The sequence below is a fragment of the Sturnira hondurensis genome, unplaced genomic scaffold (assembly GCF_014824575.4).
Source record: "Sturnira hondurensis isolate 20B ecotype Veracruz unplaced genomic scaffold, ASM1482457v3 Scaffold0002840, whole genome shotgun sequence".
NCBI lineage: Eukaryota > Metazoa > Chordata > Mammalia > Chiroptera > Phyllostomidae > Sturnira > Sturnira hondurensis.
The window spans coordinates 28,499,344-28,522,905 of record NW_028075471.1 but is presented as its reverse complement, the minus strand read 5'-3'; the positions used below and the strand labels follow the sequence as shown (position 1 = coordinate 28,522,905).

The following is a 23,562-nucleotide window of genomic DNA, read 5'->3' as shown; positions in this document are numbered from 1 at the left end:
CGCCTGTGGGGAGAGATCGGCAACGTGGTGGAAAGGAGGGGCTGATGGGAACAGAGGGAACGGCTCTGTTCTGAGAACCCCTTTGTATTTTGCTTTCATTCCTGGAACCGTAGCAATCTCTTACATTCCCCGCACCCCACCTCAAATGTGGGGGGACTCAAAAGAGTATGCACAACGTAACAGATGAGCCTGACTCCACTGCGAATTAATAGCACATCCACACTGACAAAATGCACTAATCTGAGGAATTTTGGAAAGCAGTATTTTGACTGGGTATTGGGAGGCTCAAGGCAAAAAGAACTGCACACAAAGACTGTGCTCAAGTTAATGACCCTGTTTCTCAAGGAGCTGTGGGTCGTCAGTTCCAGAACTGCTTGCTTCGTGTGTGCGCTGAGGTTCCAGAGACTGCGCCAATGGAGGGGAGCCCTGTCGGACTGGACTGAAATCGCAGGTGGTGGCATGGACACATGGTTTTGAACATGTACAAAAATAAAACAGATGTGTGGGCGGGGGCTGCGGTCAGTACACATGCTATGCCCTGGCTCCTTGTCTGCATTCCATGTATGCTGAGGGGCCGACTGGAGAACACGCAACTAGGACCGAGCCCACCCAACGCCTTGCTTCTGTAAATACCGTCTCCAGTCAGAGGTGTAGAGCTGGTTATGCGGGCAGTGCATGCTTTTCTTAAAACACAGCTTTATGTTCTGCTCTTTTTTACTTTCTCTATCACAAGTATTGTCCTGTGTGTGGAAAAAGCATTTAAAAGCACGTCCAGATGCAAGAGATTTTTGCATTAAAGGTAAATAGTCATAGCCCCTTTATCTTTAAGACAAAAATTATGAAATTTTAAAACTTAAACAATGGCAAAAACCAAAAGAGAAAAGGAACCGAGGCTCCTGGAGAAGAAGTTGGTTCCAGAGTGAAGGCAGGAACGAGCTCAACCTGGGGCGCTGTGGAGGGCCCGGAGGACCGCGGGTGCGTCCAGGAGCCGGGACAAGCCCAAAGGGGCTCTCAGCAGCTGGAACAATTTTAGCAAAAAGTAAATAATGATACTATTGGGTTGTAACCCGTAATAAAATAAATATCCATGACCCCATCTGGACATAAATAAATAATTGAGTAACTAACTGGGGGAGAGGGGACAGCCCTTCTTTATAGGGAAATTTTATTTCTTAGACACAGAAGGAACGGGGGAGATACAAAATCATCATTAGGCAACTGCCCACACCCTGGCTGCAGGTGCACCCACCAGTGGGTGTTGACATCGGTGGGAGGGAGTTTGAGGAGAAACAGGGTATTGGCATGGTCTCAAGGTATCCCCCCAACATGCTTACCAATTAGAAAAGGCAAACTATTACTTTAAGCAAAGAAAGCTTGGCGATGCCATCTTAACCAGATGATCACAGTTAACATCGCTCATAGTAAGACACATCCATGTCAGGTATCACTGATATGAGTCACTAAGATGCACACAGACATTACTTCTGAAAGTAGTAAAAACACAAATCTTTAGTATAGTCATGAGGAAGTATCAGACAAACCCAAATTGAAAAACATTCCAGAAAACATTCCTTTTTACATTTCCAAAGGGTGAAGGTCGTGAGAGATGGAAACACCCTCACCAGTTAGAGGACACCAGGGGATACAGGACTAGATGTAGTGTGGACTCTCGGATTAGATCCTGGGAGAGAGCAGGGGCATCGGTGGGAAGCCGGTGAGTGCAGGCTGTAGGTTGACTGGTGGACAGTGTGGTACCCGTGTTCATGTCCTGGTTTTGACCGTTGGCTGTGGCTGTCCAAGTGGTGATACAGGCGACGGGGATGCGGGAACTCTCCGGCCTCTCCCGTTACGCAACCTTATCTGACTTGTGCAGGGCAGGCAATAGGATGATTAACTGCTCTGAACTCCAGGCCCTCAGGCTGGTAAATATTTGTCTTAAAAAATGAAATGATTAGGAAAATAGATATTCCCTCCTCTCCCAAGCAGGGGAGGACAGACAAGGATGGATGCCGCGTGCTCCTGTTGGCTCCGTGTTTCTCTCGACTGTGCAGCAGTGGGGAAGGAGTATGCTCTCATGGTCCCCTCTCCTCCCCAGGGGTGCTTGCTCAGAGTGTTGAAAGCCTTCAAGAAGTGTCCCCTCTCTGAGAAGGCTGAAAGGTCGATTCTGGTGTACTGTGACCCCGTGACTCTGTGTCTTTGTAATGGTTCCGTACCAGTATACAGTGCCTTCACTTAAGTTGCCACGTTTCATTCCCCATCTACCCTGAAGTAGGGAGGGGACATGATGGCAGCACTGCACAGAGAAAACAGGCTTCGGGGGCTTACATAACTGGCCTGAGGTTGCAGAGCCGGGGCTGGGTGGAGCCGGTGGGAGATGGTGGGCTGGCCCCCTGCCTCGTGCTCGTCCTACCCCCCACGCAGGATGGCTCCCCAACCGGATGCCCGCTAGGCCCCAGAACCACAGTGATTGTCCAGCTGTGGCCAGGGATGGAGCAAGATGACATCAGGATCGCTTCTGTCTTTCACGGGTAGTTGGCCATTGGTTGTGCTGGCCCTTTAAGACCATTGCTACACTTCTTTGCATGTTTCTGCTAAAAAATTGAAGCCTAGTTTTGGCAAGTCCTGGAGGGCAAAGCAGAGATCACATAGGAAGCCGAGTGTATTGCCACTTGCCTTGCACACCGCCTGTGCCACAGCCTCCAACAACATAGTCGCAGGGTAGCAGGGAGGAGTTTCTGTTTTTATGTTAACTCGCCTTCCAGGGAGGGCTCATCACAGCTGTGCCCTGGGATTTGTGAGCTGCTAAAACCCATCCCACATCAGTATGTAAGCTTTCCTATTTCATGCATCTGGGATGAAGGGCAATGCTGTAGTCTTCCATCTGGATTCAGGATATGCTGAGCCGAGGAAAAGCACATGTGAGAACGAGCACAAGGCACTGGCTTCAAGCCCAAAGGAAGTCTGCCTGCAAAGGACCAGAACATGAACATCACCACCTTCTAAGGACAGAATGCGGCCTGGCTCTCGGCTGCAGCCTTTTCCCACCAGTCTGTGGGGCTATCTGTTTTTCCCGGTTCAGGGGCCTCATTTGGCCCTACGTCCCAACAGCTTGAAAATCCTGATGTTGGGTATTCCCATTGAAATTCCTGATTAAAGTTTCTGAGGGTCAGGGTTTTGTTTGGAACTCATCCTGTCCTTCAGGGGACTCCCGAGACTGACCACTTTGTCTGCAGAAACGCTTCATTGTGGGCCGAAAAGGAGCTGGACCCAAACCCTGTTCTGTCCGAGCTGGACAGGACAGCAGGTTTGTCTGTCTGGTCCCCAGTATTGCCAGGGCTTAGGGCCACCAGCTTGAGTTGGTCTTACTTATTTGTGTCATGGAAGGGGAAATTATTTTCTAAATTAATAAGGGTTTGAATGTACTTCTTATCGTGCTTTGGAAGGTTCAGCCCAGCCTTGTCCTGAGGTTTGCTTTACATCAACCCAAGCCTCAAACGCAGAAGTGTCTCAACAGTGGCCAGATTTTACCTGTCACTTTGGCGATCAGATGAGGGGAAGTTAAATTATGAGATGAGCCAGCCGGCAGCCAGACTTCAGAAGCCGTTTCAATAGAGTGTCAGTGAGCTGCTCAGTGCCCTTGATGGTGGTAAAAAAAAAAAGTAAATAAAATGTCAGCCAAGTTTTCAAGACAGATTAGAGAATTACCCAATTCCCTTAACCTCTTCACTCTAAGTTGAAGGCAAAGGTTAGTTGACAGTTTTAAAAACCGAGCGGTTTCTGTTCTGGATGAACTGCATGAACTGTTTGGGACAGACCAGCACCCCAGACGGTGGGCGGGTGCGATGGTGTTATAGCCGGTTCGTCCTTGGTGCAGAGTGTTCTCTGTGTGTGGGTCCTCACCAGGGGGCTGTGAGTGCGGCAGCAGCTTTACCTGGTCTCATCTGTTTTTAACTAATTTCTTCATGACAGAGATAATCGTCGCTAACGTTTATTAGCTGCCTTTGTAACATCTTTGCATGCCAGACATGTTGTAGATTGTCCCTAAACTGGGTCCTGTTACTCCTGGGCTCTGGGTAACCATGCAGAGGCTTCCAGAGTCCTGCTGAAGCCAGGACAGCTGACAGCCGGAACTGGGGCCAGGGGTCTCACTGCCGTGTGTGCGCTGGGCGGCATGCTAGATGGGGCCCAGATCCTAAGGTCTGTCCATCTAGGTACTGCGGTCTGCGGCCGACAGGTCTACTGGCCAGTGACTCGGGAACAGAAGGCAAATCGTGTGGCATTCATTGCCTAGCAGGTAGAGAAATTGGCAGATTCGGAATGTGTGAATTGAGCCTCTACATGCTGTCATTGTGGGCCCTTCGAGAGTAAGTTAGTTCATGGAAGTCAGGTGGAAATGAAGTCTGGTAGGAATCTGGAAGTAAGATTGCTCATTTGTATGCAAAGTGATTGTTACTCATTATGTTTCCAGATGAGTCTGCTTTTCTTTAAGTCAGGGATGCCCATATGCTGCTCATAAGAGAGCAGAGAATAGTGTATCAAAGAATCCTACGAGAGACTGTAGCAGAGTGTCTTGGGAGGCGGTTAGAGGATAATTTTACCAAGAGGGAAATTTTTACAGAACAAACAGGCAGATGGGGGTTATTCAGCTGTCTCTTCTAGAAAGAGCCAAAGGAGGTATAACAGAAATCGTGACAGTTCCAACATTCATAGGGAAGCAGATTCGGCCAGAATGCTAAGGTAATTGGAGGCTTGTTGAGTTTTAGCAAGTGAGGGTTTCCATGCAAATCACTGGGACCTGTGGTTCAGTGACTCGGAGGGTTGGAGGCTACACCCCCTCTGAGCCGTGAGCGGCATTACTCAGCACCGAACCTCTGGGAGGAGGAGCGCTCGTTTCTCACACGGGCAGGAGCCGTTCCAAGTCCTTCTGCAAAGCCCGCGCTTGGCCACAGCCCGCGCTTGGCCACAGCCCGCAGGGAAAAGGTTTGCCTGCCGTTCACTCAAAGTTGCTTGTGAGAAGGACTGTATCTTCAGTTCCCAAACGGCCACTTTGTACCCATCATGGGGGAAAGACTAAAGAGCACATTGCTTTAAAAAATCAGTACTTTTTCTGGTAGATTTAGATGATAGTAGAGTCAGTTCTCACTGGCAGAATGGAAGGGCCCCATGTGTCTGAGTCTTTAATTCATTTCCATAAACATCACGGTCCTGGGACATGAAGCCCTTTCCTCGTATGTAGAGAGCCACTCTACCTTGACTTTCCCTTCTGTAAAAACAGTTTGTTTTATGGCCTGGCTAGTTGTATCTCTGCTTGACAAATAGATTCCAAATAAAGAACCGATGTTGCAACTGCCTCAGAGACGTGGGTTACGTCTACTTCCCGGGAGCCCTCAGGAGCAACAAACAAGGCCCCGCTGACAAATGGGGGGTTTTGTTTCCGTGCAAGTTAGAGCCATCACCTGCCGGGAGGGGTTATCTTGGTTTTGCTGGGAAAGGCCTTTACTGGTTCTAGAATGATGACAGTTACTGATACTTACATGATATTCCACCCTTTTCAGAATCGTTGGTATGATCTCATTTGATCCTTACAGGTTTTTTTAAGTAAGAGCCATAATATACAGTATATACAGAGGATATACAGTTTCAGTTTAAATACACACACAGTCTGATTTCCAGAAATATTCACTACTAATATCTTAACAGATTAATATGCTCTCTTTTTCTTTCCATATTCTCTCTCTCTCTCTGCTTTTTCTTTGGACAGTGCCCCTTCCAACATCTGTGGGCCCCCCAGAGGGCCTTTGTGGCACAGTGTAATGACTTGTTCTTTTTCTTTTCTTTTTTCCTAAGATTGGATGTAAAATTGTGGCTTATCTTTTGTTCCCTTGGTTTTCCCACCCATCCCCAGCCTCTTTTTCCCTCACCAAATATTGACCTAAAGTCTTTGAGCCAAGGACAGTCAGGGTTGGGGTCACAGAAGGCCTCTCAGGCCCTTGAGCAGGTTTGGAGAAAGCAAACAGGAGTGTAGGCCAAGGCACAGAGGTGACAGGCAGTGGGGTGACCTTTGGGACCTGGAGCAGATTGGTGTGTCTCCACTGAGAGCGTGGTACCTATGAACGGAGGCTGAGCAGAGGCTCATGGGAGGCCTGACCTGCTCAAATGATGATAACTTCAGCCTTTACCCTGAAAAGCAAAGTGGAGCCATTGCAGGCTTTTTTAAAAAATGATTTTTTAATTTATTTTTTAGAGAGGGGAAGGGAGGGAGGAAGAGGAGAGAAATATCAATGTGTGATTGCCTCTTGCATGCCCCCCACCGGGGACCTGGCCCAGAAACCAGGCATGCGCCCTGACTGGGAATCGAACCAGCAACCCTTGGTTTGCAGGCTGGCACTCAGTCCACTGAGCCACACCAGTCAGGGCCCATTGCAGGCTTTTAAGCAGAATAGTGTGGTATGGTCTCTGTCCTCTTATCATATGGTACCTGGTTTTTGCAAAAGTTGATATATTTCTTTAACGAGTCTGATGAGGACAAGGTGAAGCTCATGTGGCCAGCATTGCTGGTCATCTCTGTCGGTGTCAGTTTTGTCTGCACTTCCATGACATCCTGCCCATTTCATTGGCACTCAGTTGAGGACGCACGTAATGAGGGACATCTCGAAGCCTTCAGGATCTGGTCTGGCACATTACGTATTTAGATGGGCTCAGAGAGAAGGTGGGGATTTGGTTGTCAAAGATGCGTTTAGAATGAAACTTAGTAAACATCCCCAGTTCTTGCGCTGCCTCGTTAAGCCCTTCTCAGAGGACCCTGCGGTGCTGCCTGCGCTGTTGGTGGCAGCTCAGTGCCTCACCGCTCCCGCCTGCTGCCCTTGGCGCCCGCCTTTGGAACAAGACCCCCAACCAGCGCTTAGTAATATGTTGGCCTCCCCCTCCTTATTTATGTTTTTAAGTTATCGTAGATGTGCCCTCTTGTATCATTTTGCTGGTGTCTGCAGTTTGGCGCTTCATGGCAATGAAAAGGCACTAGCCTCACCAGCTGTGTAGAGCTCAGAGGGAACCTTAGAGCCACCAGTATGGAAATTTTCCTTTTTGGACACTTAAGTGACTTGCCATGTATGAAAGTATTCAACACAGGGTCTGCTAAGTGGTCAGTGTGCAGTGTTGGCTTCTATTCCTCGTCCCTGCTCCCTGTTTTTATTGTTGCTTTCATTTTGGACTTTTGGTTGATGCTGTAGTATTAGTCCACATCTGCTAGGTAGGGAAGTGGGTGGATAGATGGGTAGTTCATTCGTCTGCCCGTCCACCCACCCACCATCTATCCGACCCCCCTTGCTCCTCGACTCCCTCTCTGTGTAATAGAGTTCTTTCCTTTGATCTTGGTACTCAGTTTCTTTCATTTTCTTAGGTGTATATGTTATGTTTACTTATTTATTTGGTGAAACATGCCCTGAAAAGTGTCATATTGACTGACATGGGACTGACAATATGACATGTCATATTGCTTGATCATGGGAGACGCAAACCAGAGTAAGACACAACCTTGTTCTAAAGCATCCATTTCTTTTTCTTACTACATTGCTTTTCATTTCAAGAACAATGTTAGATAATAATAGTGATAGACAAGTTCCCCATCTGTACCCTGGCTGGTATATGTATCTGCTTTACTCATAAATTTGATGTTTCCTATTAATTTCACCTAGTTATTCCTGGTTCACTAGGTTTGGTTGTGTTTCTTTTTAAAAATCAGAGGGAACGTTCAGTATATCCTCTGCTGAAAGGCAAGAAATTACATTAATTGAAGCATTTTGTATTTCCAAAATATTTTTTCTTTACTTTACTTTGTAAGTTTTGCCTGCTGAGTTTGATTTGTTGACATCTTACTTTGGATTCTTGCGTCTGCACACATGCGTGTCCTCGTCCCCCAGAAGCTTTCTGCACCCAGCTCTGCAGCCCAGCAAGCGGGTCTTCATGTCAGCACTGCGGGCTCTACCGCTGCCCTGCGTCCTGCGAGATGCTCAGTTTTCTTCCTGTGGTCATTCTTATAATCACGTTTCTTTATTTTGTTGTAACAAAGATGTATCATATATGGGCTCCTTGGAAGTCCACCAACTTTTAGAAGACTGGCCTTGTCTTTTCCGCGGTGTAGTTGGAGAAGGCGTTACCGTCCGCTTGCTTCTGGCTGCAAATACAGTCTTCTCTGCCGAGCTGCTTCTCTCCTTTGTAATTGTGTTCTGTTGAAGCCCCCATCAGTTCTGAATTGTTTCCAGTGGTCTGAGGGTCGTTTTAGACAGTTGAAGGATCTGCCTTCACCAGTTGCTTCTGTGCTGATTCCTTTTCTCCCAAGACGAGACCTAAGTCATCTATCTTCCCAAGCCTTTTCCCTTTTCTTCTGAGCGAGAATGGGGGCGGGGGGGGGGCGGTATGGAGGATGTGAGGTGCCTGCCTTGATCCTATCTTTGCCAATCGAATAACTCTTATTTGAAGAGTAATTCACAATGCTATGGCTGTGTGTCTTTTCTTTCTATCAGGGAAAAGCAAGATAATAGAATAGTTTAAGATTTGGCTTTTGGAGTCAGCACATAACAGATTCTCATACCTAACTATATATGTGACTTGGAGCAAGTCACGTTGACTTTTTAGAGCCCAGTGCCATCACCTGTAAAGTGAGACACTAATTACTACCATTTTAGTTGCTGTAAAATGAGCAAACCTGCAAAGGAAGTAGCGCTGGGCTAGCACGTAACGGTACTTAGAATGGCACTAATGTGATTCGTCTTCAGCTCTCACAGATAAGTCCCCAGTCTTGCCCCTTCATGTGCTGTGGTTGTCTTTTCATGGTCTGATACAAAAATTGCATCCAGGGCGCCCCCACAGAGCCCAGAGTCTGGATTTTTCATTGTCTGCGCTGCACTGTGTGTCCCGCCTCGCACATCTGCACCTCTTTGGCCCCGCAGTCCCTGACTGTCTGTCTGTCTGTCTCTCTGCCGCAGTGAGCTTCGGTCCGGGAAACCCAGGTTCCGTTCCACTGCGTTATTGTCTGATCTTGGGTCAGTCAGTCTTATTTATTAATAATAAGTTCCATTACTGGACATGACTTTGTCTCCGATGCTTTACATCATATCGCATTGACCCCTCACAGTCGTTTGTTAGGCAGATAGTGTTTCTGTTTTGCAAATGGGGACAAAGAAACTCAAAAATATTAAGTAACTTTCCCAGGGGCTGGGTGGGTGGTGTTGCAGAGGGGTGGGGTGAAGGTTTGACCGACCTTACCACTCCGAGTTGTTGTGAGGGCCAAGGTTGAGTGGGAGGATTGTTTCATGAACTGTGCAGCATGGTGCAAATGGAAGGGCTCTGTGAGCCTAGCCTTCTCTCTTCTCTCCCGGCCACTTCCTTTTACTCCGAAACCCTCTGACGTGGGTGGCACTGTGGGCCAGTTATCCTAATTTCCTCTCCTCCACTCTCTCCCTCCCTTCCTTTCTTTTCCCCAAGCATCCCGCTTGTCCCAGTGAGGCCAGACTCCAGGACCCCCTCCTCAGCCAGTGAGTGTGCCTCTCCCCCATGTCATCACGCCTCACCAGCTCTTTCAACCTATCTTTTCTGGTCGACACCATTTAAAAATTGTTTTCGTAGCTTAATTGTATGCAGACACCTTTAGATTTCCCCTCCGTGTTTGCAGAGCCTTGCTTTGCAGCTCAGGGGGTATAGGAGGGCAGAAAGAAGGGAACAGAAATTGCCAGGAAAGGTTTGCTGTGTTCTGTCTTCCAAGGAAACAGAGCGTGGGCTGGTCCGAGTTGTTTTACAATTGCAAGAGTGTCATAGTACCAGAGTTTGGACGAAACCTGGCTTTTTATTGCCAAAAAAAAAAGTATAAGATGGGAACGGAGGTAAATGTGAATCATTTAGAGTGATGTTAAACTTTGAGGCTAGTTCACCTTCTCTGGAATTAGAGATTTATGCTAGGAAAGAGCTGGGGAGGAATTTGAAATGTTTATGTTAACAGAGTGTAAAAAACATTGTCCAGTTGTTTATCTAATCTTTCATTGGGCTTGCTTTTAAAAACACATTTAGATTTGAGTAGCCTGGGAGAACTAAGCTGTTCCAGGCCAAAACGCGATGCCCCGGTGGAAATCAGATGGAGCCTTTTCCACTCGTTCTGAGAAACGTCCCAAGCAGACAGATGTCTTTGCACCTCCCTCTGCAGTTCCTTTGTCCACAAATAACTTTAATCAAGATCTAGAGTTACAAGGGCTCTGTTACTTCTTTCTAACTTTAGCTCCTACAAAAATTACTGCTGGGATCTCGTTTCTTCTCCGGGCTGGACATTTTGTTGCCGTGACCCTGTGGGCTCACTCCCTCCACCCGTTGTCACCCAGTGGGATTCATTTCAACCAGGGTGGCTGCGGGGAAGGAATAAGAGGTTCTGTACCACATTCTGTTGTAGTTACTTACCCGCCTCCCGTAATACTGTGTGAAAAATAGAAAGGATTTGGGTTTCCAAGTCTTCCTCCTCCTCTCTTAGCTTAAGTTCACTCATTCGAGTCAATAAGTAACTGTTCTGTGCCTACTGTGTGCCAGGCATGATTCTAGGGCTGGGGACACAGCAGCAAAGAAGCAGACACAGGTCCCTGCAACTTTGGGACCTTGTTTTACCAGGGGAGGCAGTGACCTGCAGTATGATGAACGATGGCACTGCACAGTGTGTTAGAAAGTAGTAGTGTTAGTGTTAAAAGGTGATGAATACTATGGAAAGAGAAAAGGACTATTGGAAAATGAGTAGTTGCAAGATTGTAATTTTTAAAAGGTTTTATGTATTTATTTTTAGAGAGAGAGGAAGGGAGGGAGAGAAACATTGAAGTGTGAGAGATACATCGATTAGTTGCCTCTTGCATGCTCCTAACTGGGGACCGGGCCTGCAGTTCAGGCCTGTGCCGTGGCTGAGAATTGAACCAGCAACCTTTCAGTCTGCAGGCCTGTGCTCAATCGACTGAGCCACATCAGCCAGGACGAAGATTGTAACTTTAAAATGGGTTATTGAGAAGGTAACTTTTGAACAAAGACTTCAAGGTGGTGAGGGATTTCTCCGTGCGGAGATCGGAGGCGTGCGTGTTCCAGATGGAGAGAGCAGGCCTGGGGCGTTCCAGGACCAGTCGGGGGCCAGCATAGCAGAGCAGAGGAGGCGAGGTCAGAGGGCTCAGGTCATAGACAGCCTCCTGGCAGACTTCGTGTTTTCTCCAGGTGAAATGGAGAGAACAATTTTGAGCAGAGGAATGATCCCTGGCTGCTGTATTGAGGCTACTTGGTAGGGGCATTGGAGGTAGAAGTAGGAGGTCGGTTTGAAGTGTACTAAGGTGAGCAACTCAGCAATTATTCCAGTAGGAAATGATGGTGAATCGTACCAGAGTGTACTAGTGGTGAAGGAGGTGAGAAATGGTCTGACCCTGGGTATGATGTGAACGGAGAGACAGCATACCTCCTTCGCACAGCAGCCTTGATGTGTGAGGGGGAGGACGGGAGTCCAGACCACCCCACAAGCTGTGGGTCAAACCCCTGGGAGGCGGGAGTGGAGGTGCAAGAGGCTGCGGTGGGACAGGTTGGTGGGGAGGGGCCAGGAGAGCAGTGTGGGGCACGAGGAGTTGGAGATGTTGTCAGATAGCGAGTGGAGATACTGAGGAAGTGCGTAGTTGGGTGTGTGAGTCTGAAGTTCAGGAGAGAAAGCCGAGCTGACGCGGGAGAATTAGGACTTGGAAGCATGAACATGTTGTTTAAGCTCTGAGGTTGGGTACGGTGAGTGTGGGAATGAGTTTAGTAAACAAGTGAGGATCAAGACTGAGTGCCAGATATTGTGCTTTTAGGTGGCGTAGGAGAGCACGAGGAACCCGCATGGGATATTGGGAAGGGTCATGTCTTGAGGCCAGGTGCGGGTGGTGGGGGGAGAACGGTAGATTGAGGTGTCCTGGAAGCCAGGTGGAATGATTGGCCTTGTCAAATGCTGCTCCTGTGTCAGGTGCATTGAGAACAGCTTGTAGGTGTGGCCATGGGGAGCCCTGCCGTGATCTCGACACTGACACTGTAGGTGTGGCCATGGGGAGGTCTGCAGTGATCTTGACACTGCAGGTGTGGCCATGGGGAGTCCTGCAGTGATCTTGACACTGTGGGTGTGGCCATGGGGAGGTCCGCAGTGATCTGGACACTGTAGGTGTGGCCATGGGGAGGTCTGCAGTGATCTGGACACTGTAGGTGTGGCTATGGGGAGGCTTGCAGTGATCTTGACACTGCAGGTGTGGCCATGGGGAGGTCTGCAGTGATCTCGACAGAAGCTGCTTTTCTGGAGGGTAGAGGCAGAGGCTAGACTAGGAGGGTGCAGGAAGAAGGGGAAAGAGGATTGCCACCAGCTACCACGGGGAGCAAGGAACTGAAAGGAGGTACAGGGAGTGGGGTCAGGAGGTGGTAGCATTCCCGAGTGAGTGTTCGCTGTTGTCCTTTACTATTCATGCAAACGGCAGGCTCTGTCCTTTCCTCACCAAGCTGGGCACTGCCTTTTGCCCCGCCAGACACCCAGGGAAGGCGCTCCTAGACTGACACACAGTGTGTTTTCCTGGAGGTCAGGCAGCCCCTGCTGCTGTTCTCTGGGTTCTTCCAGTCCCCACTCCTTTTCTTTGGCTTAGGTGAGGGAGTTGTAGCAAAAGAAGGCAATGATGGTGATGGTAATAATAGTAATAGTTTCTAACACATATCACTTACTCTGAGGCAGTATTTGAAGTGCTTTACATAAATTAACCCATTTAATCTTCGTAATTGCCCTGTGAGCTCTGTACAGTTAGTATGTGCATTGTACAAATAAGTAAATTGAGGCAGAGAAAGGTTAAGGAACTAGTTTAAAAGAATGTCGATAGCAGTAGGGCTGGGGTAAGACTTCTGACAACCTCGCTGAGAGTCCATGCGCTCCACGACCCTGGAGAATTTTCAAAGGGGGCATTAGTGGGAGCGGCTTCCTTTCACATCTGGTAAGACTGGGGGAGAGGGGGCGAGCCGAGCTCCTTGAGACTCAGGGGGAGCAAGGACCGGATCAGGTGCTTCCCCAGGCTCACTGGCTGGCGCTTTGGCCGGCCGTCAGCTGGAACGATGTGGTGGAATGCTTTTCAGAGATAACTTTTTAAACAACTGTGTTTCCTGAAGTTTCCTGGATTCCCTTTCAAATCCACAAGTACATACTAAGCACCTACTCTTTGTATAAGAGAAAAAACTTTAACTGCTTCCCCCACATGTTTATTTTTGCTGCGGGAAGCCTATTTGTTTGTTGTGCGGGCTACAGGACCATCTGGAAACTTCAAGTGGAAGGGCTTGTATTATGTGACCATGATACTTCGCTATTTTTTTTCATTTTGAAAAAAAATTTAATTGTTGTCCAAGCACAGTTTTCTATCTTTTATTCTCATGCCAGCCCATCCCCCACCATGCTCCCCACCTCCCTTCCATTTCCACCCCTCGCCCCCTAGTTCTTGTCCATGTGCCCTTTATACTAGTCCCTGTAAACCCTTCCCCTTTTCCCCTGGAATTCCCTCCCCTCTCCCCCTGGTCCCTGTCAGCCTCTTCTCTATTCCAGTGCCTTTAATTGTATTTTGCTTGTTTGTTTTGTTGTTTAGCTTCCTGTTAAAGGATTCCTTAAAATGTCTGTGTCGTTAGAGGTGAGGTCCAAACTGACTGTGAGAAGCGCTGATTCTTAGCGCACTGCTGAGCGGTTGCCACCGAGTTCCTCACTAATAATCCCTTCCTTCTCCAGAAGGACTTGCCAACACCATAAAGTATTCACTGGGAGAATTAAAGTCATGTAAAAATAATTGGTGTTTGCTTCCCTCGAGGTATGCATTGAATTGCATTGCTTCATTCCTCCGCCCCTTGGCCGCCCCCTTCGCTCAGCCACACTGCATCAGCAGGCCCCCTCTCCCAGGGCTCGTCTGCTGGCCCGTTCCATTTCCCACGAGAAGCAAACCTGCCCCCTGCCTCTCCCTTTCATCTCAGCGTCCCATCCACCCAGCGTCCCAGCCACCCGTCCCTCAGGTCGTTCTGTGGGTCTGCGCTTCTCTGGAGTCACAGCTGGTGGCAGCAGGCAGTAGGTGTGATCGTACTGCCGAGCCCTGATGGTCACTGCCGTCATGGGAGCCCTTTCGGGTTCCTGTGGCTCCCAGAAGGGCGGTTACCTCTGAGAGCAGATCACCATGATTCCGCCTCACAGGGAACTCGTGCTCCTTTCCAGGTGGATTATTTCAACGGCCCGTTGACAGTTTTCGCTTTGGCCACTGGATACAGCTGGAAACATTCCACTGCTGGGCTGCTCTCCCCATCCTCACTTTTTACCTGAGCACTTTTTAGGGGGTCAAATGTGAATGTATGCTGTCCTGTGGCTTCGTGTGGAATTGGCTGTAACTGTAATGACTAATGTCTGTTGGGGGTTGGGACTGAAAATAACAGCTAACACTTACTGGGCTTACTCTGTGCCAGGCCCTGGGATAACTGTATTGCTAGCACTGACCAATCTCATCGTCCTCTCTTACAAAGTAGGCCCCACATGTGTGTATTCAGAGGAGCAGAACCAAAGGCCCAGACTCACACGGCTTTGCTGCAGACGCAGGGACCCTTGCCATGCCCCCTTTCGGGGTGCCTGTGAGCACTGACCGGACTGGTCTACCATCTCGCATGCATTTCCCTGTTCTGCAAAACATGACCCCGTTTAAGGTGCCATTCTAGAAATGTCAGAGTTGCTTTCAGTTGAGCCTCACGTATTTATTCGGGTCCCTCGCTGCACTGGAGAGATGCTGCAGCACGGGCTCCAGACCCCGGGGGTTCTCTCTTTCCCCGCTGCCGCAGCCACCCCGCTGAACCCCTGGTTTCATAATCGCCACGCAGACACTGTCCTTGCTAAAGACAACCCAGTTTGGCTAAGATGATGGCTTCTAATGGGGCTGTGGAAAGAAACTCCAGCTGAGGAACGGTTTGTTGCCCGAGTCACTGGGGAATTAATAGCCGCTTCGTGCAAGAGGGAGGCTTGGGTGAGCACTGACTCCCCTTGTTACGGGGTGTCCAGGCAAACTAGGGTTATGCTCCTAGTATTTCACTTTTTTAAGGAATTATTATTGCAGAACCCTTGGCTTCCTTTCTTTCTCAACTGTAGCTATAATGTTTTATTTGTACGTGTGTACTTTTGAGAGAGAGTTGGTCTCTGAAGAGGGAGTTAGGAGAGGAAAGTATTTGAAATGGAAATGTCTTAAAATTATGTCTCTTTCCAGTTGTACATTGGATTTCCTTAGGATTTAAAAACAAAATGGAAACTGGAAACCACGCCACCTCCTTTCTGAACAGTGTATCCATGCAGGGCTGACCTGGTGGGAGGCAGGGGATCTCGCGCTTGTTGCAGGACACTCCAGGTGGACCGGCTGGCCAGAAACCGCAAACACTAGCTTTCTCTGCCTCCCCACCTTTTCACAAGGGCTGGCGATACTTTCCTGTTTCTGTCTGGAGGCTTTAGTGGCCTTAGCGTGTAGGAACATTGTGACGGGAAACTTGAACAAAGTAGCAAGTACTGTTTTTTTTTTTTTTTTTAAGTTCCATGTTTCTGTTCTGACTGGGTGCATGTCTTTCCAAGAGCTCCAGGTTAAGAAATAAACGTGCTAGGAAAAACACATGTCACGTAAACGAATTGGGTAGTCCTCCCTCACTTTAGTGACCAGAGCTCCCGAGTTCTGAGCAGTAATCTCGCGGCACCTTCTCTCCGTGTCAGAAGAGGTTGTGCTGACCCCAACTTCTTCCTGCTGGGTTGTGCTCTATCACAAGTGATTAACACTTCCCGGGGCCAGACAGCAATTCACCTACATATGGTGGGGGGTCATGATGCATTGACATAGTGTAGAGATCGCTCTTGCCAACAATTAATTGGGGAATTCACTTTATGAAGCCCTGTTTACAGACTGACATCTGGAGAAATTCTTACCCTGGCTCTATTCCAATCCATTGGATTTATGGACTACGCTTGCTTTTCTGTAAATAGGACTCTTTTTCGGCTTGGTACGTTCTGTTTACATAATTATCAGCGGATGAAAACAGCTATGTTCCTGTATTGCCCAATCCCCTGAACGAAGCGGCCCCGAATTCGAGGCGGTGGCCCAGTCCAAACAGCACTTGGACGCCTCTCGTGACTCGTGCTGCGGAAGCACCTCGTGCCAGGAGCCCTGCTCTCTCAAGTCCAGACTCTCGGACCGGAGCCCTTACACCCCAAGGGCCCTCGTGTTCAGCCTTTATGGGGAGTTTAAAGCTTGTTGAGACACATGCTAGACCTCTTAAAATATATTAGGCTCCCTTTTATTCACACACTGGGTCTCTGCTGCGAGGTGTGAAATGGAAATATTTTCAAACACAGGTACATGCAGAGTCTTGAACACATTTTAAGTTCTCACCATGTGTGGGGGGATCAAAGTTTGTCAGACGGTGGAGCTGAACTCCCAAATGCTCCACAAGGCGCCATGCCGGACACGCATTGCTGGGGCCTTCACCTGCCTCGCTGTAGCCAAGCATCATGACCTTGGTCACCAGTGGACAGGCCACTGTCAATGTGGCCAGTGTGACAGCTATAGATACAGGAAGAAAGGGAAGTTGTAGAATGGATTTAAAAAGACCCTAGAACAGATACTGTATGTTGGAACTGAAGACCTAAGACTGTATGAAGAAAGGCACCTTCTCCTGATTTGCTGAGTTTTGGAGCTGTAAAGATGTATCAGGTTGGGAGTGGGATGCCTTCATGCTGCCGCAGAGTGCAGGGTGGAGGGGAAGTGGCGACGAGGAAGGCCTGAGCTCGTGCCATGTTCCTCCTGGAGAGCAGCGTGCCGTCACGCGCGCTCAGCCAGTCCTCCCAGCTACGGTCGGAACCCAGGCGGCAACGTGTTCCTCTCTCCCAGGCTTCCTGTCCTTCAGTGAGGGCTGAGCCTGCTGTATGCATCAGCAGTCTCGTGCTGTGTGTCGTTCTCGAAGGCATCTGCTCAGTGAGCACCTCTGTAAACCCAGTTTCATAGACACATTAGCTCTGTGGAATGGCCCATAAGGTCGGAACAGACACACACATGCGCACATGCATTCATTAAAAACATCCAACAAGCACAGCGTTCCCAATGATGGTGTGCGCTTAAGGACATGTGAGGTCCAACTGTGGGACAGATGGGCCCTTTGATCTGCATCCGGTTTGGAAGGAGAGGTCAGCGGAGGGGTGATCAGGGGAGGCACAGCCTACGTCTCCTCCCAGCTTTTTGGTCTTTATCACTACTCTGGCCCCCATGAAAGTCCTTCTGCATGGTTTATCCACAGTTCTTCCTAGCTACGCTTGCTAATCTGCATTAGGAGGTATTCACATACTGAAAAATGTTAGCATTTTTCAAACTACTAACATGCTTTTATACTTTAATGTTTTATCATCTGCACCTTCAGTGCGTCACTCCAAATATTTTACATGGGAGCGTATACACAGGAAATAGAATATGTTGATGAGTAATCATTTCCCTCCCCCCGTTTCTCTTCACCTTCTGTCTTCCTTTCTTTTCTTAACATTATTCCATTTTGCCAAATGCTTGGCTTTTTAGAGCTTATATGTTCTCAAGCTACAAGTAAAATATATTTTAAAAAACTAGAAAAATGAACAGAGTAGAGAGAATTATCAGGAAAACTCCCATACATGTCTGCATGCCTGCGTGCGTGCGTGGGGGCACACACACAGTGTGTATGGGCACATGTGCAGTGGGGGTTGGGGATAAAGAATAAAACTTTTCCAAATGACTGTGTTTACAGGGAATATTTTAACTACTCCGAGTCTCTCAGGGGAGGTCTTCGTAGGTAAAAAGGTGAAACATTCTTTTCAAAGCACCCATTCCCCACACTTCATGTGAATTAGAAATCCTTGAAATGAAATCTGAATGTTAACCTTGAAGAACGCTCTACCCATCAAGTAAATCTTGATGAAGAGGGGCACGTCACCGGTGTGCATCCCAAGGTTCTGCCCTTTCTAATCCCCAGTGGCAGGCAGTTCGAGCATGCGAACAGAAGGTGCTTTGGTCGGCAAGTCAGAGCGAGGTCTGCGGTCGTTTGTGATTCTCAACGTGTCTCCTTGTTTCATTCCTCCTGAATACGGGAAGAAAGCAGAGAGATTTTCTCCTCCCTGTTGGAATGTGATATGTGTACCACACACCCAGTTGGTTGCAGAGATTGCTATTGCAAGAAAATAAATCAAAGGTTTTCAAATTTACCCAAAGAATGGTTTGCCAATGCTCAGGATTTTCTGTGTCTTTGAGAGGACGTACTAGTTCACACAAGCAAATCCATGGAGATTTTTCTGGGAGAAGAGATGTCCTGGAGAAAGCTCCATGGGTTTGGGAAGCAAGAGGACCGGGAACGAACTCTGGGACATGAGCAGCATCTGTCACCCTCGGCGAGCCTCCATTTTGGTGTCTACTAAATGAAGGAGGTTACGCTTAAATGGGTTCAAGTTCTTCGGTTCCAGAGAAATGGTGCAGAAAGTGCATCTTTGCTGAGAAAATGAATACAAGGCAGACAGATGGTCAGAAGGATGGTGTGCTGAGCATGGTGGTGGGTGTGCATGGTCTCGTAATCCTCGTGACAGGCCTCAGTGAGACCTTTGTTTGCAGACAGGGCAGCGGATAACCCGCCCTGGGTCCTGCAGCTGGAGCCAGCCAGGGCCGCTCCCGGGCACTCCCCAGTCTGAGCCTCCTGTCCCCTCACCATTGGCCTCCTCCCCCTCAGCGGCCTCCTTCCCCTCAGCAGCCTCCCCAGTCATTGCCCCCTTGGCTTTCACTGTTGATAGAGGACAGCGGAGCACCTGGGGACAGCCCTGGAATATTAGACACCCTAAGAATGTATGAAAAGAAACCATTTACATTTCCCCAGTCTCATCAGGAGAGAAAACACCAGACACATTTCAGCAGAGGGGCATGCTACAATATATCTGAGCAACACGCAAAACAACCGAGGCCACCAGAAGCGAGGGCAGTTTGCGACACTGTCTCAGCCCCGAGAGGCCAGAGGAGACATGTCAACTCATGTCACACGGTGTTCCAGCTGTGATCCTGGGGCAGAGAGAGACCTGGGTAAAAACTATGGGAATCTGAAATGATTATGGATGTTAACTAATAATAATGTGTCAGTATCGGTTCACTGGTCATAACAAGTGCACCACACTAATGCAAGCGATGTTAGCAATGGGGAAACTTGTGGACAGGCTCTATGGGAATTCTCTGTACTAGCTGCTGAATTTTTTTGTACATTTAAAACTGTTCTAAAAGGTAAAATGTATTTGAAAAGTTTTTCACTGTCCAAGCAAAAAGAACATTTGTAGCGGTAGGGCAAACAGTATGCTTTCAAATGAACACTACTCTTCCTCCCCTTCCTCCCCTTCCTCCTCTTTCTGCTGTAATACGATCTGGCACTGTTAAATGCCTCTAGGTACCTTCAGAATTAGGATATTGTGTGAAGATTAGCTTTCCGTGAGCCTCGAGCTAGGCCAGGCCACTCAGTACTTGTCGACCCACTGTTTCGGGAAACAATGAACACAATTTGATTGGGATGCAGCTACTGCCCTCTCACGCGCCCGTGTGTCCATGTTGGTCGTGGCTGCTTTTGCACCAGAGTGGCAAACAGGGGTAGTTGCACCAGAGTCCAGATGGCCCGCAGAGCATAGAAAATACGTACTATCTGGCCGGCCCCTGGTTTAGGCTGTTTGAGTTACCATGTGGCTAGGGAGGCAGGTAAGCTGAACCACCAGGATTCACCTGGAGTGGAACCAGATATCAGAACTCAGCAGGTTAGCAGCAGGAAAGCTATCAGACGGGGAGGGCATGAGTGAAGCAGAGCAGTCGACTTCAGAGGGGCCACTCTTTTCAGGGTCCCAGGCCTTCCCCTGCTTCTCCTCTTCCTCCTCCCCCCTTTCTCCCCTTCCCCTCTTCCTTCTCCCTTTTCTTCTCCTCCTCCCCCCTTCCCACCTCCTCCCACCTCCCTCCTCCTCCTTCCTTCTTCCTTCTCCTTTTCCTTCCTCCCCTTTTCCTCCTCCTCCTTCTCCTTCTCGTGCTCTTTCTCCTCCTCCTCCCAGCATAGGTGTATCTTTGGCTCCATGGGTAGATCTGCTTGTGTGAACCCTCCCCCTTCAGACTCCCACCTTTAGGGACTTTTATCTTCATCTACTTCACAAATTAATATCGACACCGTTACCATGGGGCCAATGCGCCCTTCCTAACAGGGTTGTTTGGGAATTGAGTGAGTTAATCCATTGAGAATTTGAAGCCAAGTGACCAGCACACAGTATGTCCACATGCTGTGACTTCCAGATCGGGAAGTCGCCAGCTCTTGCTTGCATTGGTCAGTTATGTGCTACACATGTGATGTGTGTTTGGATGACACCCACCGCTGTGGTTCTCTGCACATCTGCCGCTGGGGACAGTTTCCCCACTCCCAAAGCTTCCTCGGGAGTGGAGGTAGGTGCCTGAGCACAGCAGTCTGGCCTCGCCCCACGTTCTCCCTTCTCCTGCCTCAGGGGTGGAGAAATGACTGGATGGGATTTGTGAGTTTGGGAGGAGAGACCGAGCCATTCTGTAGCCTTTTTTCTTGGGACAGGGCTGTGTTCCACAGGGAGCATGTTCTTTATCCTCCCCTCTGCCATTTCCCTTACAGACCTGTACTTCCCCGTCCCCACGTTCCCTAATTCTTTTCCACCAGTTGATGAGGGTCCAGGAGGAGAAGAAGGCCGCTATTTCTTGAGCTTCTCCAAAGGTCCCCGGACCTCAGAGACAACCCTGGCCCTCACGGGGCTCAGCAGCACTCCTAGCAGCCACACTCGGCATAGAACATGACCACCCGAGAGTTCTTTGGCTGGTGCTGCAGCTGGGAGCCGTGCAGTGAATGGCTGGGTAGCATGGGCTTGGGGAATCGTCGGGCCTGAGTGTGAGTTTTGTCTCACTCCACAGGGACCTGGAGCTACCAAGTCTTATGAGAGCTTAGTTTCCTTCTCCGTAATTTGAGAAGAGTAATATCTCTTTTGCGGTGTGGTTTGTAGGAACTAAATGAGGTAATATGGGCAGAGCCTGTAGCATTTAGAAAGTTCTTAATAGTGGTAGTTATTGTTACCGTGATCTGCAGGCTTGGAAAAGAGGCTAAAAACAAGCCTGGTAAAAGCTGTGTGGTTTTGCAAATCAATGTCACCCCCAATAAATCCAATTTTTTAAAAAGCCTAGTTCTTCTGGATGGGACCCTGGCCATTTTCAGGTATGGCTGGGCTAATCCCATCACATCGACGGGTAATTCTAACACTTGCTGGGCAGGAACCCGCTGGGGCTCCCGCTGACTCTCGTGTTGTGCGTGTGGGAATGCTCTTCCTCCAGGTTTTCCTCAGCATCCGTTTCTTTGTTGCAGCTGATGCAGAGGGCTGAGCCGTGTGGTTTACAATTCGGAGCTGCTGGTCCCCTCCCTCTCTGTCTTCATAAACCTCTCACCTGTGAAGCCCACCCTGTGTATGGGGGCTTTGGACTCAGTGTGTGGGAAACCTCAGAAAAACAAAAAAAATCACACTTCATTAATAAGAATGGCTCGGGAAAGAAAATGTGCACAGCACACAGCATGTCAGCATGTTCCTGTGTGTCCAGGAAATGAGGGCAGATCGGTCAAGCCAGGTATAGACGTGGTTGGGGAATGCTCACGTGAGTTTCCCTGCCAGGTCCCAGTGGATAAAACCTGGTGGTTTACACCCGGTGTTTCCAAGAGCGGTGGTGCCAGCTCGTCTCCCAGTCACCTTGGGAGTGACTGGGAAGAGAAAACTTCCCCAGCGCCATCTGTGGCTTTGCTGTTGAGTGATGGGGTGCGTTTGTGCAGTTGAGTGTTGGGGTTCAGGGAGGGAGTCACATTGCAGAGAAAACCTGAGGGCACCGTGTTGGGGCACCGGCAGCCTTCCTCTGTGCTCAAGGAGGCGCTGTTTCCCTCCCCATCATGCGCTCTGTGTTTTGTCATTTCCGATGCTCTGGGGTTAAAGAGAACTCCTGTGGAAGGGCCACGATCGCAGGGACACCATGTCCGCGCTGGGTTTTGTCCTTTCCAACTCTGGAAGGGATAAGCTTCAAGATATCATCACCGCTGCTGTTGCTGAGCGATCAGTCGTTGGGCTAATATGTCTGTAGGGGCAATAACTCATTCCCAGTATTTTCACCAAAGAGAGGCATTAAGATTATTCTTTCTGGGCTGCTCCTGAAGACTGCCGTCACATCATTTATTATCTTCGTGATTGCTACACTTTTGTAAGCTGTGGTTGCCCTGGGAAGAGGCAGGTTTTCCCACACACACACTGCTTGAAATACTATTTGTATTTTTCAACCAGGTGGCTGTGCCCCGATCCCAGAGTCAGACCTAGAGGAGAGGGCAGTAGAACAAGACTCCGCCGAGCTGTTTACCAGCCACCAGCACCTCGTGGCAGAGACACCCGTGCCTGGTAAGAGAGTGGGTGGCCTTCTCCAATGACACGTCTGGCCCAGCCACACTGGTCAGTGCTGTTATATCAGACACCACTTCGCAAAGCCACCTGTTCCCCCAGCTCGTCCTCCTCCTCCTCAGCCTCTGCACACCGCAGTGGGATCATTTGTGTATTCCTTTCACAACCCAGACCTTTTCCTCTCTCTTTTTCTAGAAGTTCCACCCCTCCAAGGAATCTCGGAATAGTTCCAGTAGACTGTCCAGAAGGGAAGATGGCTGTCCCAGGGCAGACCCTGCGTGGGCCCTGTGCCGAGCGGAGGTGCGGGGCCGGCCAGGGACTCCATCGGGCTCATCTGTCTAGAGAGAACCTGCCGTGGAGGAGGGGCTGGATGCTGGACTTCGCCAGGAGGGCTGCGGTGTCACGAGCAAGTGGGATGGAACTTGTCTTATCAGGAAAGGGTGTTGCTGCTTACTGGTCATCCATGTGTTTGCGGCCCGAGATGACATCTTTTGGGGACAGACTTTATAGTGCAGAGACCTAGATCCAAAATAATTTGATACCCATTATTTTTCAGAATTCTTATATAGTTCCTGTATGAAGTTTAATAAAGCATCTCAAAATGTCAAACATCTCATTGTCAAACAGTATCTTGGATTTGATTTATAATCAGAGGTTATTTAACCAGAGATTACAATTTCTTCAAAGGAGAGAAATCGAAAGGAACTGAACACTTGGCCACTCCACAGTAAGGCCCAAGGGGGGTGTTTTGTAAGTAGAAGAAGCCACAGACCTTGCAATTGCACGTGATTTGCTCTCTTCAGGTGGAGAGTAGAAGCAGGTACGTGTTCTCGTATTATATGTGAAAATATTTTCAGGGAAGCGAGTACATTAACATCCTCTCCATTACCACAATGCGTGTCACTTTCTAAAAATCCAGATTAAAAAGGGATTCACACTTTATTACAATTAAAATGCAAGGTTTTTACATGCAAGAAGTCAGAGAGATTTTGCCAATTTCAAGTTAAAATTACTGTCGCAAGATCAATTTATTTCAACGACAGTGTCTG

At 48.8% G+C, this 23,562-nt stretch overlaps 1 protein-coding gene across 4 annotated transcripts in view; it reads left to right on the top strand.

The window, feature by feature from the left end:
* The window catches only part of BBS9 (Bardet-Biedl syndrome 9), a 359,454-nt gene extending 336,330 nt beyond the window's left edge, over nt 1–23,124 (top strand). For all 4 annotated transcript variants that reach the window (XM_037041162.1, XM_037041163.1, XM_037041164.1 and 1 more), the window contains 2 exons: nt 22,403–22,513; nt 22,709–23,124. In XM_037041162.1, the coding sequence (XP_036897057.1) occupies nt 22,403–22,513; nt 22,709–22,740 (143 nt within the window). In that variant the 3' untranslated portion in view covers nt 22,741–23,124. The remainder of the gene's footprint in view (nt 1–22,402; nt 22,514–22,708) is intronic.
* Nucleotides 23,125–23,562: the final 438 nt, after the last annotated feature.